Genomic DNA, 16443 nt, shown 5'->3' on the forward strand with positions numbered 1-16443 from the left:
AAACAGGTACAATAGTTTAAATGTACAATTAATACATTTTGATAATCTGTGAGATATCGCATCATAATTTATCAAAAGGCTGTAGGATAACATATTTGAAGAGATAATACTTATCTCTGCAAGGAAAAGGTACTTCATGGTTCCTCAATCCCATGGCAGAACATTATGCTGCCACCTACTGTTCAAACCCGGACCTGTAAAGAAACTGATTGATTTCAATACAACAAAATGTAAAATCAAATGAAATACATCTTGAAAACTATCAGTGGAGGTCTGCAATTCAATTATGTTACACATAAACTCATAGACTCTGTGTTTGTTAACAAAAAAGATGAACTCATTAACAAAGAATTTAAACAATAAACTAAATATAAACTAAAAACGCAAATGCTAATATTATACCTAATATGTACACAGGAATAAACATAATTGAAGAACAGTCAAGAGGACAAATGAAAAGTAGCTAATACAAATAAAATGAGACAGACCAAGAAGTCATAGAAGTCAGTATATATTTATGTATATGTTTATGTAAACAGTATATGTTTTTATTTTGACCAACCAACTTGTGACCATTTGTTTAATATATAATCATAGATATATTCTCTCACTTTACATATGCATTTTTCTTTTTCTTTCTCAGGTTCATCGTGGAAGTAGACAAATTGCTGATTTAAAACTCAAGGATGAGCTTTGACGCAAATTACACAATACATGCAGGTCCAGGTGTGTTTGAGACAATTCCTTTGAACACCACACAATATAGAAACACACACACACACACACACACACACACACACACACACACACACACACACACACACACACACACACACAGGAATGTTGGTCAATCAACAAGTTAATCATAAGGTCATCTCGTTAAAGTTCACTGCTCTCGGACTTTGACTCCAGAGATATAAAGCTGATGGATGGATGGATACTTTATGTTGCTGTTCCTCCTGTAAGCTCCTGTGTCTAAGATGTTGCAAACAAACTGGTAAACAAAAGAGAATTTACTTTATTAATATTGTCTTTGAGAACCTTCAGTCACGCTCACATGTTTGTACTGGATACAATCCTAAACCAGTGGATAAATCTAGAAAAAACTTTTTTCTATTCATGTTTTATGAACAGAAAATAGTTTTCCTAATGCAACATCACACACAGAGACTTGTTGGGATCATGTCTAGAAAGGATTGGATTTAACACACATTTCATTCATTTATTCAGGTTTGACCTTTTTTCCAACAAAAATCTTTCTCCACACTAATCTTACAACTGAAATGCCGGTGAATGTTAAAAGCAAAACAGCTGCCAACAAAGCAGCGATGACATCAACAGAGTTGTAAACAAACCAAGACATTTTGTTGGCTTGTGTCTGCAGGTGAGGGGCTCCTTTGTGCCTCATTACAAATTCTATCCAAAACACTGCCCGGTCCAGTGGTTTCATGGGCTGGTCTCTGTGTAGCCTCGAGAGTCTCTGCATGTTTTCCCTGTAGGAGGAGTTGTAGAGAACTGCCCTTATTGCATCTGCAAAGATGTGCCTATCGAGCATGGCAATGTCCACAATCACAGCTCCTCCCCTCGCTTTGATTCTGGAGAGGTTATCGGGCTGATCGAAGAATAAGGGTAGGCCGACTACAGGCACCCCATGGTAAATTGCTTCTTGAACTCCATTGGTGCCACCGTGGCAAACAAACGCCCTAGTTTTGGGATGTCCTAAGAGGTCATTCTGTGGCAACCAGTTGACCAGTAATGTGTTGTTGCCCAGGTTGACCGGCCTTTCTCCAACATACCTCCAAACAACTTTCTGAGGCAGCTGAGCGAAGGCTGCAGCAATCTCCTCGGCAACATCTTGGGGAAGCTTGCCGACTAAAGTTCCTAAGGTCATCATAACGACCCCGTGATCTCCGGAGCTCTGGACAAACTCCTCCAGGTCCTCGGGCAGGGGCTTTGGGGGCTTGCACTGAAATCCACCCATGTAGACGATATTTGGCATCGTAGGACGCGGATAATCAAAGACAAAATCATTCCTCATAAGCCATATATCAGCTTCCAGGAAAAACGTTGAGTAATCCACATCAGGACCAAAGTACTTCTTAACCACAGGTTTGTATTGAGGTTCTGTGATGCAGGATAGCGTGTACATCCCGACAACATAACTCAAAACATTCTTGATACGCTGAGGGAAGGTCATCCTGTCTGTCAGCTCTGTTGCAGTGAAAGGAATGTGTGACAGAGGGGAAGGAGCAATGAGAAGATGAGCTTCACCTTGAATGGTCCATCTGACATTGAAAACAAGGGGAACTTGAAGACGACGTGCCAGCATGGCCCCTCCGCCGATGCCAGGGTCGGTCAAAACCAGGTCATATTTGGCATCGTTAAGGGAACGCATCAGGTTTTCGTCTTCAAACATCTGAACGACCATTTCACTCACTCTCTTGTGGAACTCCGAGAACTGGTTTATAATTATCCGCTGCAATTTAATATGGGTCCAGATGAGAGACCAAGGAGACATAGACTTACTCTGTAGCCGGATCGCCAGCTGTGGCAACAAAAAGGTTTCGAAGTTTTCCTCGAAGCCACCTGTGCTTGGAAGTGTGACGGAGGTGTAGAAAGGAGATTTTTCACTGATGTACCAGCTGTCATACGCCCGAAGTACGGTGACCTCATGGCCTTTGGCATGCAGCGCCTCGATGAGTACTTTCATGTTTACCCAGTGGCTTCCGTCCAATGGGAAAACTAGTATTTTCCCCACAGAGGCACAGGATAGTTCATTCAACAGTAGAGTAAAGGTGAGCAGAGCTAAGGGAGGCCCCTTCATGATCACAGTGCTCTTACCTGAAAAACAAAAACAAGTCAGTATAGTACTGCCCGGCTGGTTCACATGTTCACAGAAACTATAACATGAGATATAGTAGTGGAAGATCACTAAGTACATTTACTCAAGTACAATTTTAAGGTAATTTCCCTTTACATTTGGTGGTATTACAGACTTCTACTCCATTTGATTTCTGAGACTAATGTTGTATGATTTTACTCCACTACAGTATTTGCCAGTTACTTTGCACAATATAAGTCTTTAAAAAACCATTATGATATGCTTATAAAATATAATGCACTGCTAAATATTTAACCAATGGTTGTCAGGTTTTACATGTCTGTCAATGTTGTTAGAGGACATATTACTGCAGAACAAGTACTTTTCATATTTAAAGATTATGTTTAAATAAAGGACTTTTACTTGTATATTAGTATTTTCAATTAGTAAATGTTTTATTAATAAGAATACTTCTTCTACAAGTGATCAATAGCACTTCGCCATTAAACCTTAACTACTTATAATCAGTGATTAAAATGTAAACAGAAGAGTACCCCAAGTAGAAACAGTTGTACAAAACATTATCCTGTCAATCGATTGGCCATGTGTACAATGCAGGTAAACTCAAAACAACAACTAATCAAATATTCTTGAACTTATGTTGATAGAAATGGCTGTTAACAAGTACTACCTAGCATTGCATACACATACCTCCAATTTTCACACCATGTTTCAACATAACACATGTTTCATGACTGTTTTTTAGTTTCTGTGCTTATTAAAGAGCTTTTTATTCTCTTAAGTCTTGAGTTATATTAACACTTACCCAAATCCACTGGTACAGAAAAGTCAATACAACTCCAACAATGTGTCAACTTCTGAGTGTTGAATGCACCTTCGATTCTTCCCTTCAAAGTATGAACTATATGACATGCAGTTATGCACAGTTCTCTCTGGGTTCAATGAAACACAGCTACGTTGTATAAGAAGGTGCTCTGTGCTGCAGATAAGACGCCTACTGTAAAATATGTGCTCAACTCATGACACTGCTTACAGCAACAGCTCATGTCTAGTTGTAAGTCGAACAGAATTGTCTGTTGTGTGGTGCCACCTAGTGTCAAATCAGTGTACACAACTTTGAATGCCGATTTTTACCAGTGCAATCAGATGGTTAATTGGCAACCCAGTCTTTGATTTAAGCTTTAACAAATTTGTGTTTGCTTCTATAATGTATATATAGTGTACATGTATTATACTATATCTATATATTTACTGTATGATCGTTTTTTAGGGGCCCCCTATAGGTCTGAGACCATGATTGGTAACCCAGTCTTCTCATTAAACTTAATCAAAGTTTTGTTTGCACATATATTGTATATATTCAATATCAATCATTGAATAACTTCTATAGCATCTGTATATTTACAGTATAGCATACTGTACCAGGGGCCCCGGTAGATCTGAGGCCCTGGGTCTACTGGTAACCCAGTCTTCTCTTTACAATAAATAAATGTTATGTTCGCTCATGTATTGTGTATTTTGTATATAAATCATATCATAAACATATATTTACAGTATACAATTATAATCTTGTCTTAAGGGCCCCTATAGGTCTGGGTAAATTGGTAACCCAGTCGTCTCTTTAAACTTTTTGTTTGCTCCTATTTTATATATTGTACATATATTATACTATATCTATATATTTACAGTAAAAAGGTTAAACTTGTCTTTGGGGGCCCCTGTAGGTCTGAGGACCAGGGTTATTTTGGTAACCCAGCTTTCTCTTAAATTGTATCAAAAATATTTGCTCATATAGTACATATATCATATTAAATGTATATTTTTTACAGTTTAAAATGTAATCTCATTTTTAGGGGCCCCTGTAGGTCAGAGGACCAGGGTTAATTGATAACCCACCTTCTCTAAAAACGCTCTAAAAATGTTGTTTGCTCCTATATCATATATTGTACATATATTAAACAATATCTGCATATTTATCAGAATACAATTACAATCGTGTCTCTTTGGGCTCCTGGAAGCAGGAGATTCGAGCCAAATTAAACATGTAATGTAATAATAATATCCAACAAGAAGGTGATTTTGAATTCGAGACGGAATATTGAAGTTGTGTAGAGTGCGGGTGAACAACACCAGTGACATTGTGCTCCATAGACTCATCCAGCCCTTTGTTGTTGTTCTCACGCTAACGTGCGAGATCCGAGCACCGACTCAACTGCGCGGTCGCATTCCGCCCCGACTTCCCCTCCTGCCAGCGGCCTGGTGGTTTGAGATGAGCAGAAGATGTCGGTGTCGGGGCTAAAGGCCGAACTGAAGTTTCTGGAGTCAATCTTTGACCCAAACCACGAGCGATTCAGAATAATAGACTGGAAACCCGACGAGCTGAGTTGCCAGTTCAACGTAACGAGGGAGAAGCTGCTGATCATTCACTGCAACATCACGGTGAGTCCAGGCCAGCCAGGCTAAACCCACAGCCACTGACTATCCCCTGAAACCAAACCATTCCGCGCAAGGTTCCGTGTTTACACATCAAGCCCGAATAAAGTGTTTCGCTTTTATTTTCCTTCCACCACGAAGTCTTAAATAAGCCAGTGGATAAAACCAAACACCGCGGCTCCGGTGTCAAACCCGCTCTGAAAATAAAACAATAAAACGTCGAGCAGTAACGACGATGCGGTAGCTCTAGCTAGCCTCTTCACTGAGAGTAACGTTAGCTTAGCCAAAATAACTGCGTTACAGTTTGCGCTACTACGACATCTAACTTTCTACCGACTCCACGCTAGCTAGTTTAATCTCAGCCTCGTTTAGCTCGAACACAAGGTGACTTTCACAGCATTACAGCGGCTGTCCGGCCACGTTTATTTCACAATGATCGCGGACGCCCCGCTGGATGTCCCGTTCACATTTTAACCGTCCACAGACGCCGTTTAATGGAATGTTAAGTGCCACTGGGTTTTCTGCCTTTTCAGTAAATAGACGGGTCCATGTGGCGAACTTCAACTGGCGACGATAGTGGCTCGCGTACCTGGACGCTAAACCACGTAGAATGCGACACACCGTGGATGTGCATTAGACATCACTGCGATTCAATCAGGCTTATATATATTTTTTAAATCATCTTATAATGTGAGCTGGGCACATTTTCATAACATATAATGGGCCTTTGTATGCACGTCAACACCAGCTTGTTTATCCAGATTATATAAATTATTAGTGACTCATCTTTTTTAATCATGTGCAAAACCTATGCTAATATAAGAATCTGAATTCTCACTATCAAGCTATCATGGAGGGTGAATCTCTAAGGTTAAGGTGGCACAGACCTGATTCACAAACCCTGACCACATCCTCTCTCTACACACACGCACACTCATGCACACTTTTTATGACACACAGAATATGCTCATGCTTACTTTTGGGACATACACACACACACATTAAAGCTCAATTTTGGGACACACATCCATACACGCATGCTCACTTTTGGGGACACACTTGCTCATGATCACTTTTGGGACACACTCTCACTCATGGTCACTTTTGGGGACACACACATGCACACACTAAAGCTCACTTTTGGGACACACACACACACACCCATGCTTACTTTTGGGACACACACACCCATGCTCACTTTTGGGACACACTTACACTCATGCTCACTTTTGGGACACTTACACTCATGCTCACTTTTGGGACACACACACCCATGCTCCATTTTAGGGGACAAACAAACAGGCTTGTTAACATGTTTCGATAACCGTGTCATGTTGAGACTCAGCTTGAATCCCCTTTGAGTCCAGCCACAGTCTCAGATAAAACCACAGCTCCATTCAACATCACATTCCTCCCACTAGAAAATTAAAAGTGAGTAAGTAAGAGGTGGTTTTAATTTCTCCCCTGCTCGTCCATCGTGGGATTAACTGAACAAGGTGTAGTTAATATAGGTTTCAACTGGATTAACACAATTGAGCAAATCCAGGTGTAGGGAGAGCACAGAGAGATAGGCATAGTCCTTGCAAAGAAGATTTTATGGGAGTTTCTTTGAATAAAGCTTTTTGATGTTTTGTGCAAGATCCTGAAAAGATGTGGAGTAGGGCGGCCACTAACAAATACTTATTGCCGGAAAATTTCAGGAAAATGTCCAGGCTTAAAAAAGCAGTTATTCAGTATTTCAATCCCTACACAACAGTGAAGCTGTATTTTTTACACACTGCACTATAGTCCCCTGGATGAAGGACTTTCAGCTTTATAATTCAAAATTACCTCCTGAGTCTTTAGTCCTGTGAACTGAAGTCCACACATGATTTAACAACTGCATTAAAGTCTAATTGAAGATTTTAGAGCATCACTCAGCCATTTGTGCTGAAGATACTCTCGCAGCTGGCAGCACACAAATCATTTTGTTCAGTCTGTGGCTGTTGTGTGGTCTAAAGGCTGCCGCACACTAGAGGATAATCGGGCCGATTGGTCCCTTGCGACAATCGCGGGGTCGTTCCCGACTTCTGGTCACCTGGTGCCGGTTATCTGCCCAAATAATCCTGAAGTCTGAGGAGTTTACAGAATAATCTAAATGCTACTGATTGAGTCGGAGCCTCCCTGATCTCCAGTCGGCTCCGACAGAAACCTGCAATAGCGCGTGCAGTGCAAAATGTATAAGCCCTCTCAGCCATGACTACATTTTTGTTGTCTTGTTTATTTTTCGCTGCAAAACAGAAAACACAACGTCGGTCCTCCTTTCAGGTTTCTTTTTCTTCTGAAATCACGTTAAGTCATGCGAGTGTTCCACACTCCAGTTCAGAAGGTGGCTGTAATGCACCTAAAAGTAATTTGCCAACTGCCATAAAAGGACAGTAGAAAAAGAAGATATTGAGAGTTTCTGTGAGATTACAAGTCTCTGGAATCACCACTGTGAAATTGTTTCCTACAAACGGCAAGTGTTTGGACTGACACTCTGGCCAAATCGTCCAGTGTATGTGTTCTGAAGATTATAAGATTCAAAATCTGTCAAATTTTTTCATTATGTCTGTGGTCTCCCACGTTTTCTTAAATCGTTCAAGAGTTGAAAATCCGCTAGTGTGCAGCAGTCCGAAGACATTTGATTTTAAAGTCTTTAAAAGCTTTGGAATACACTTTGACATTTAATGTAAATGAGGCTTCTATGGCAATAAAGCCTCACACACCGACACATCAGCATGACTGGCTAAATTTCCATGTCCCATTGTTGCCTCTGTTGCAGGAATCCTATCCCTCAACACCCCCAATATGGTTTGTTGACTCTGATGATCCCAGTCTGGCTGAAGTGTTGGAGCGCTTAGAGGATGTGAGAAAAGGCAGCACGTTGGTAAGTTGGCTGATGTGGCTCCAGCGTCACAGAGGCGTGCACAACATGTTACTGTCAAATAGCCAACATTGATTCTATGAGGTACACTTGTATGAATGCAGTCAGATACAACCGCCTTTTCCTAACGTTATTCCTGGGAAAAGTGAAAAAGTTCAAGACAAAAATAATTCCTTCAAATGTTAACTTGCTGCTTCTTGTATTTCATGATTTTAAACAAAAGGGGCAACATTTTATTTAATTGTGGCATGTGCAAAGGTTTGGGCACCATACTAAATCAATACTAACACCAGCATTGGCAGCCTACTGATATGAAATGTATGATAATGAAATATATTTATTTGGCTTTTGTGACTTCATTTGATAGACACAGGAAATGCATTGGGAGAGAGTAGTAGAATAACGTGCAGTAAACAGTTTGGCTCGCCAAGAGTCAAACCAGGGACCTTCTGCTCAGGGCATGTTTTTGCCAATGTGTTACGTGCCCTAACCACCCAGCTATTGGGTTGCCCACATACAGCATGTTCAAGATCTACGCACAGATTCAGCTTCTTCAAGTGGTTCATGATGGGTTTTCCGGTCAGATGTGATGTAGAAATCATTGTGATGTAGAAATCAGCCTCTTTCCACTCTCAGGTCTTCGGCTGGCTGCAGGACATTTGCATCCAGAATTTGACGATGTTTAGTGTAATCTGTTGTTCTCTCTGTCTGTGCAATGTTTCCTGTGGCACTGGCTGCTATACAACTCCAAATGATTTCTAACATTTCCACCTCCATGCTTAAGAGTAGGCAAAAATGATTTTTTTGTATTGACAGATTTCTGCAAATGCCACAATTGCTTAAACCTTTTTTGGTCTAAGCTCACAATGCTCATTTTTCTGGAGACATTTCTTTTGGGGGAAAAAAGGTAGATTTTGTATCATAACTGTTTTACTGGTTTGTAAATGAACAGGTCTACCAAAGTGGAAACTTGTAAGAATAGTATATTTGCAGTTTTTTTTTTTATTATTGACTTTTTGTCTTGCTGGTTTAATCCGCAGCTCCTCCAGCAGCTGAAGCGGCTCATTTGTGATCTCTGTCGTCTTTACAACCTGCCACAACATCCAGATGTAGAAATGCTGGACCAGCCACTACCTGCTGGTCCAATCACTCAAGAGCGAAAGGTAGGAACTAAAAGCAAGATTGAAATCCTCTGCCTTTTTTTTTTTACATTTCCAAACTGTAGAGTCTATCGGCTCACTTTGTTTTCTCCTCGCTACAGAATGGGCCGTCAGATGAGGTGACATCTGAAGAGGAGGAGGAGGAAGAAATGGGAGAGGTGCCTATATGTAGCCCTGACACTTCAGTGGATTCATATCATTTATATATTAGTGATAGAATTTATTTTACATACTGTTTCTAAACATACTTAATACACTTTGGCAGCAGGACATTGACCTGGACCAAGACCTTGACCATTATGACATGAAAGAGGAGGAGCCAGTGGATGGAAAAAAGTCTGAAGACGATGGGATAGAAAAAGAAAATCTGGCCATCTTGGAGAAAATTCGTAAAAACCATAGACAGGATCACTTGAATGTAAGTGCTCCTTCACTTCATGTTTTTCAAATTTTCTATCAAAATAATGGGTTTCATGACTGTAAAGCCTTGTTCAGATATGAACTCTGGAAAATATCTGTAAAATTACGTCCTGATAGTTTCGGGAAACTGCCTTTTATGAAGAACACAGCGATAGATCGTGCGAGTCAGCGATATCACAACAACAGGAACATTTCCAGAACATTCAGTGGAAACGTCGTATCGGGCCTTGTCATTAAAAACTCTCTAATGCCACTGTCTTTCTAAGTTGACATCTTTGTCTGCGTTTTCCACATGTATGTTACATCTTATTCATCCATGTTTGTGTTCTTTCAGTTTCGCATCTGCTGCTTATGAGAAAAATCATCAACACACCCACTCCCACACTGTACATTTTGTAGACATTTGCGTTCTGACATACAGCCTCTGCGGAAAAGTTCAGGATAACGTCTGGACTTCAGGTCATCTCTGAAAACAGCCTGAATATATTAGAGAAGTGAGGATTTGCTGTAGCCTCGACATAATCTTTGAATGTTAACTTTTGGCAGCAGTCTCCATATTACTCAGCACAAAAACATGACAAGTCAGTTTATCTCAGTTTATCTCTATAATCACCTTTTGTTTGATGAGAAGGCCCAAACACTGTTCTTTTTAGTGTCAGCCAAAATAATGTTTTCATCTTGAAACAGGATTAGATGTGGAATGTCGATCAGATTTCAGCCTTGTGAATCAAAAGTTGTATTCATTGCTGTTTACTAGTAAAAAGAGCAGGGAGAGATAAAAAGGTTAAATCGGAGATTTGTTAGTGTTGGAGTTTTTCCAACCTGGAAATTGTAACTGAGCTCTTACTACAGGATAAAGCTACAGCTACCCGACATAAATTCTTAGCTTTTATTCCTTCTGACAAACTCATTCAGTTTGTACATGTTCAGATCAACAGTAACATCGTGACAAATCACAGACTCACTCTGTTCACATAACACAGTGTTGCTGCTGCTTCTGCTGCAGAGGGCACCAGCAAGAAAAAAATGATGATAGGCTTCCCAGCAAAAAAGGATTGGTTCTCATCTTTCACAGCAGCACAGCCCATCATCTTCCAACACAGCCTCATTGCTTTTGGAGAAGATGACAGCGGGAATCATAAACTCCTCCGTTCTGGTCATGTGGTGTTTGCAGTCAGTAACACACCACAGTATAGACTTTGAAAATAACCCACATTTGTGTGAAACTGAACTGATATAAGCAATTGATACATCTGTATGGAATACAGCAATATCCCTGGAAAAATAATATAACATCATTAGTTGGTTTCTGTGAACAGAAATTATCTATGTGTGTATTTGCATATTGAGCAGGGAAGTGAGACCCAATCACAGGAGACATATTCTGTGCTGTCCACGTGTTAGTACCTGGTCTGAACAGGGCCTAAGCTTCATGAAGCTTTTCCTATGTGCTTAGGGAGAGTTGTTTTATCCAGTTTCATGTTGAAAATGTTTAAATGTGTAATTGTGTGCATTCATAAATGAGTAAGACTGCTTTCAGTAGTCACCTGTGTGATAAAGCTTTGGGATCTGTGTTGCAGGGTGCAGTCTCTGGCTCGGTGCAAGCCTCAGACCGCCTAATGAAGGAACTCAGGGAGATCTACAGATCACAGAGTTACAAGACAGGTGACTACTCGGACATCCATTTTTATTGTTCCAAGTTCTCATCATCAGATTGAAGTTAACTTCTTTGTTTGTGTCGTTCACTTCGCAGGTATTTATTCAGTCGAACTAGTCAATGACAGCCTTTATGAATGGCATGTCAAGTTAAGGACGTAAGTTTTCACTTTTTTTACAATTTTAATTTTGCCATATATTGTGTATTCTGTTGACTTTGCCATTCTTAATTACAGGGTAGACCCAGATAGTCCATTGCATAGTGACTTGCAGGTCTTAAAAGAAAAAGAAGGAGTGGACTACATTCTGCTCAATTTCTCTTATAAAGTGAGTCTTGTGATGATTTTTCTCATTTTGTTTTTGGAGTAAAGAATTTTCTCAACACTGACTTTTTTTTTTTCATGTGACAGGATAATTTCCCCTTTGATCCACCTTTTGTACGGGTTATTTCCCCTGTGCTGTCCGGAGGGTGAGTGTGTCATGATCTCCTGCTGCCCAGTTCACACATGAAGAAAGAATTCTCGCTGGTCATACCCAGTGCTGCCCACTTGTTACAATAATCATTTGTCCCATTGTGTTGTTTTTTAGGTGCAGTATGGACTTAAAGTAATGATCCTACTGCATAGTCCAGAATATGTTTGTTTTTTAATGATTGGCTGTGAATCATCATCTCTGACACTAAAAGCAACACTCATACACCAACACAATCAGGCCTGTAGGAGCCGTGACTATATTCCCTATTATAAGGTTTGTCATGGTGTGGTATTGTCATTTTTTAATCATCGTTGGCTGGGCTACTGTATTTTTTACTCCGCATTTGCCTGTAGTCTGGTAAATTCTCAGGTTCAGACACAAAAAGCAGAATGCCTGTCAGGATCATGCGTCCCACTCGAGGGTGGTTGATTTAAGCACCAGTTCATCTGTGTGTGGTGGGGGGGGGGAGGGTGACCGGGTCGCCACATTTTTTGTTGACTGCTGTTTCTCATGATCGCTGTGATTCTTTAAATTATGAGTTGTGCACCTTTTGAAATAAGTTGATACCTTTTACATCAATTAAATCATTTTGATGTATCCTGAATCTCAGTTGATGTTGAGTCAGACAAAGTAAACCAGACCCGACCTCAGCCTCTCATGTGAATACTTTCTTTGCCAAATGTAAATATCTTCTTTAAAATGTTTAATACTCATGCTTAAAACTTTTTATTTCAGGTATGTTCTAGGAGGAGGAGCCTTGTGCATGGAACTTCTCACGAAACAGGTGTTTGATCATGAGTTTGATATTATGGCATCTTACATTTTATGATGTGATTTTTCTTGTCTTAATAAAACCAACAAAGGACGTGGATTCAACGCTGCTTTGTGTGGTTTTGTGTTTTCCAGGGCTGGAGCAGTGCCTATTCCATAGAATCTGTCATTATGCAGATAAATGCAACTCTGGTGAAAGGAAAAGCCAGGGTGCAGTTTGGAGCCAATAAGGTAAATATATAAAAAATGAATAAGGCTGCATAAAATGTTGTTTGACCACGTCTAAAGGTGAATAGTGGGGATATTCTTTAACAACTAGTTTCCCTGGCGATGCAACCGAAATGAAAATTTAGACTACTTGACTATTCTCAAAGAAAGAAAACATTCAAACAGTGTAAATTGATCACAGTGTAATCCGGATCATAGTGTCTCCAGGTGAATGTCACATTGGTCTGCTGAGTGTGGCTAACGTTGGCACCAGCAACAACCTTCTTTTCCTGCTTGTTAACATCCACATGCTTGTGGTGAATGTGATCTCACCTTGTGCCATTTAAGTGTTTACATGTCAGTTTATTCTGACACAGCCTAAAAAAACATTTTTTCATTTTTTTGAATATAATATCGAAGCGCTGCAGCTCTCGCTAGTAGCGATTGGTTGCGTAACATCTTGGAAAAAAATGATAACCTGTATGTACATTAATAGATATTCTAAATATAATTTTTTTTTTAGCAACTAGTATTCCTGGTGGCCGAGTTATTATCATTTAGTTGACAAATCTCACACTTCTGTAGTTTATAGTTCTGAACAGACACACATGAAGGCAACACAGTTTCAGTGTATTATCTGTCACTTCAGCTGCAGTAGAGGCTCATAGATGTTACTGACATAAAAATGATGAATGCATATTAGAGAGACGGGTGCATTTACATTGGTCATGTTTTGCGAACAGTAGAAAGAGACAGGGGAGTGAGAGATGGGCAATCACAGCATTGCAGCAAGATGTGAACCATCGTTTGTTATGGCAATTTCTTGCATTGCAGGAAATTTACAGAGCATTGTTTGTTTTTCAGAACCAGTACAATCTTGCCAGAGCACAACAGTCATACAAATCCCTTGTGCAAATCCACGAAAAGAATGGTAAGTGTTTCATATTTATTTTTTATCTAATGTTTCTGAGTGATTGTGGCTGAATAGACTCACTGTGGTAAAGATCGTGGGCAAACAGTTTTTCTTTTGTCTGTTCTTCCAGGCTGGTACACACCACCTAAAGAGGACGGATAAAGAGCTGCCTCCACTATGCACAGGAAACATGTCTTTGGGTCAAAGTATCTTGTTTTCTTTGGAATACCTTCCCCTGTCTGACTTAACTGGGAATATATCATCTTTCTCGCGGAAACCATCTCGCTGGCTCATCTGACAAGTACTCCTTTGCCCCGCTCCTGAAAAAAAAAAAAAGACTTGACTCTGGTGTCACTTTGCTTCTTCCCCTCAGTGTTTTAGTGAGGAGGAGGATGTATGGGTGTTACTAGTCCTGTTTTCTCAATATGCTCTTTTGTCTTTAAAGAAAACTTTTCTCCCTTTTAAATGTGGGGAAATGCTTTTTTCTTTTTCTTTCGCTGCTTTGACAAACTGGGCTTCACAAACAGTCAGTTAAATGGGAATTTAAAAAAAAGATTGATACAGAAGCTCTTTAAGTGGCACCTCACTGCACCAGTTTTTTTTTTCTTTCTGTCTTTATTTTTGGCAAATAAGTGGTACATAAATGCAAATATTGTTTTTAGAAATATTATTTGGCAAATGTTTTTTTTTTATTTGAGCATCCTAGACAATACATGAGCCAATTTTCAATATTTTAGGAGCTTATCTTTAAATTGAGACGACCTACCACTCGGTATCTTTTAGCTCTTACTTTTTTTAAATGTGTGAAGTATACTTGGCCGAGCAGATCCAAAATGCTCGCAGGCAAGATCAAATCCACCCGTGGTTAATGTGAAGACCTGGCCAGTGGATTAGTAATATTTCAGAATCTCTATATATCTTTTAACGATGGTAAGATGAGCATTGTGGCATCAGATTCTAACAGACCTTATGTTGAAGCTGATGAGCTCTTTTTGCCTTATTTCTGTCAACACCTTGGCCCTGCAACAGCTCAGCTCTGCTGTTAGCCTTTTTCTTGATTTTGGCTGTATACGTTGAAGGCTAGTTTGATGCTGAAAATGTGAAGAGTTAACAGAATGATGCTCAGCGGACTCGTCTCGAAGATATTTGGTGCCGCGCTGCGATGGGCTTTACAGAGGGAATAAATTAAATCTGTTTGGATGTGAGATTTTTCTGCAGTTAATCCACTTAATTAATTGTAATATTTCAGCCCCTGCTCGGTTTAAATTTTGAAACTGCCACCATGTTGCATGACATCATTTGCTTCTGGATTCCTCCCCTCTCTGCCGCCTCTTGTTTTCTCACCCAGCAGCTAAACTTCCAACATTTGCAGAGCTTCCTTTGCCATCACAATATCCCACAGATGTGTTTTGGTGTCTCTTTGGGTGTGAAACAAAAAAAAAAAAGGATCACTTATAGTGTAATAAGAACTGACCCGAAACATTTAACTTTGACCTCGCAATATACTGTAGTACTCCACCAGTACTGCTGCTCCCGATACTACAGGGCACACACTGTATCAATCTGTTTGTTCTTTTGCAGTTTATTTGTTGACACTGTCTGCAAAAGCACGTTTGAATGGCAACTCAGGTAACAAACAATCCTTAGGAGGGGACTCTATACATGCACATGTCGAGTTTCAGGTTATTTTCTTGGATCGATTAACACTCTGTTCCGCCGATGTTGAGATTTACTCTCAAACTCGTATGGTGTGAGGAACAGGAAATATAATCAGTTTTGCAATAATACGTGCCATGTTTCTTTTAATTCAAGAGAGGAAGGAATTTTGTAGACTGATTACAGGACTGCAGCACAGTCGTATTTAGATTTGTTTCCCTCCCAAGTTCTGAAACAGATTAGATTCCAGTGGGTAATCTTTGAATATTCCTGATAAAAAAATTATCTTTGCACAAATCGCAGCAATGTGCCTGGAGAGGTCAGTTTTAACACCAAGCACATTCTGAGCAAAATGTTTTTAAATTCTTCTCCCCAGCACACTACTCCATATCCTGTTGTTACATGTCTGATACTATATATCTGAGCGGTGAGGAACAACATGTCTCCTCAGTGTTAAGGGCCTGTGTTGCTTAGCGACACAGAAAACTTCCCCCTGCTAAAAAGTCTTTATCCACCTGTGATTCCTTCACTCCAAAATGCCAAATCTCTGATCAGAAGGTACACTGAGAGATGATTTGAGTTTGATAGTCATGCTGTGGTGAAGAGACTTGCACGCTTCTCTAACTGGACAGTGCGTTGAAAGCATTCATTTATCTCAAATGTCAACTCATTTTCATTTTCTAGCACCAACAAAAACAGAGGACAGTCTGGCACGTTGGCTCGCTTTGGTTTTCTTTTTCATTTTCCATTTGAAGAAATTTTGACCTTGTACAGTAATTTGTAAACTTGCATCAAGTTTATGAATAAAGAATTTTAAGATTATTGCCTTTGTGGTCTTTTCAGTGTGTTATTTGAACCACAAGATGAAAAATTTTCATTCCTGTTCCTTATCTCAGATGTATAAATTGACTGCCGCTGTGGCTCAGGAGGTAGAGTGGGTCGTCCACTAACCAGAGGGTCGGTGGTTTGATACTGAACCCTAAGTTGTAATTGATGTGTGATAAAT

At 39.9% G+C, this 16443-nt stretch overlaps 2 protein-coding genes across 3 annotated transcripts; one reads left to right on the forward strand and one right to left on the reverse strand.

Moving 5' to 3' along the window:
* Positions 1 to 509: 509 nt before the first annotated feature.
* On the reverse strand, positions 510 to 3802 carry LOC118109246 (UDP-glucuronosyltransferase 2C1-like). The gene is made up of 2 exons (XM_035156198.2): positions 3648 to 3802; positions 510 to 2841 (listed from the first exon to the last, which is right to left on the reverse strand). The coding sequence occupies exon 2, from the start codon at positions 2822 to 2824 to the stop codon at positions 1223 to 1225; it is 1602 nt and encodes a 533-aa protein (XP_035012089.1). The 5' UTR covers positions 2825 to 2841; positions 3648 to 3802; the 3' UTR covers positions 510 to 1222.
* Positions 3803 to 5003: 1201 nt separating this feature from the next.
* LOC118109248 (ubiquitin-conjugating enzyme E2 Q2) lies at positions 5004 to 16259 on the forward strand. 2 transcript variants are annotated; one of them, XM_035156204.2, is made up of 13 exons: positions 5004 to 5281; positions 8079 to 8183; positions 9221 to 9343; positions 9442 to 9498; positions 9609 to 9758; positions 11341 to 11425; positions 11514 to 11574; positions 11653 to 11743; positions 11827 to 11885; positions 12626 to 12674; positions 12797 to 12892; positions 13733 to 13799; positions 13912 to 16259. In XM_035156204.2, exons 1-13 carry the CDS (start codon positions 5123 to 5125, stop codon positions 13941 to 13943), a joined length of 1134 nt encoding a protein of 377 aa, XP_035012095.1. In that variant the 5' UTR covers positions 5004 to 5122; the 3' UTR covers positions 13944 to 16259. The 2 variants fall into 2 exon arrangements, with proteins under 2 accessions (XP_035012095.1, XP_035012094.1); XM_035156203.2 differs by having other exon boundaries at positions 5005 to 5281; positions 9606 to 9758.
* Positions 16260 to 16443: the final 184 nt, after the last annotated feature.

The sequence above is a fragment of the Hippoglossus stenolepis genome, chromosome 5 (assembly GCF_022539355.2).
Source record: "Hippoglossus stenolepis isolate QCI-W04-F060 chromosome 5, HSTE1.2, whole genome shotgun sequence".
Classification (NCBI taxonomy): Eukaryota; Metazoa; Chordata; class Actinopteri; order Pleuronectiformes; family Pleuronectidae; genus Hippoglossus; species Hippoglossus stenolepis.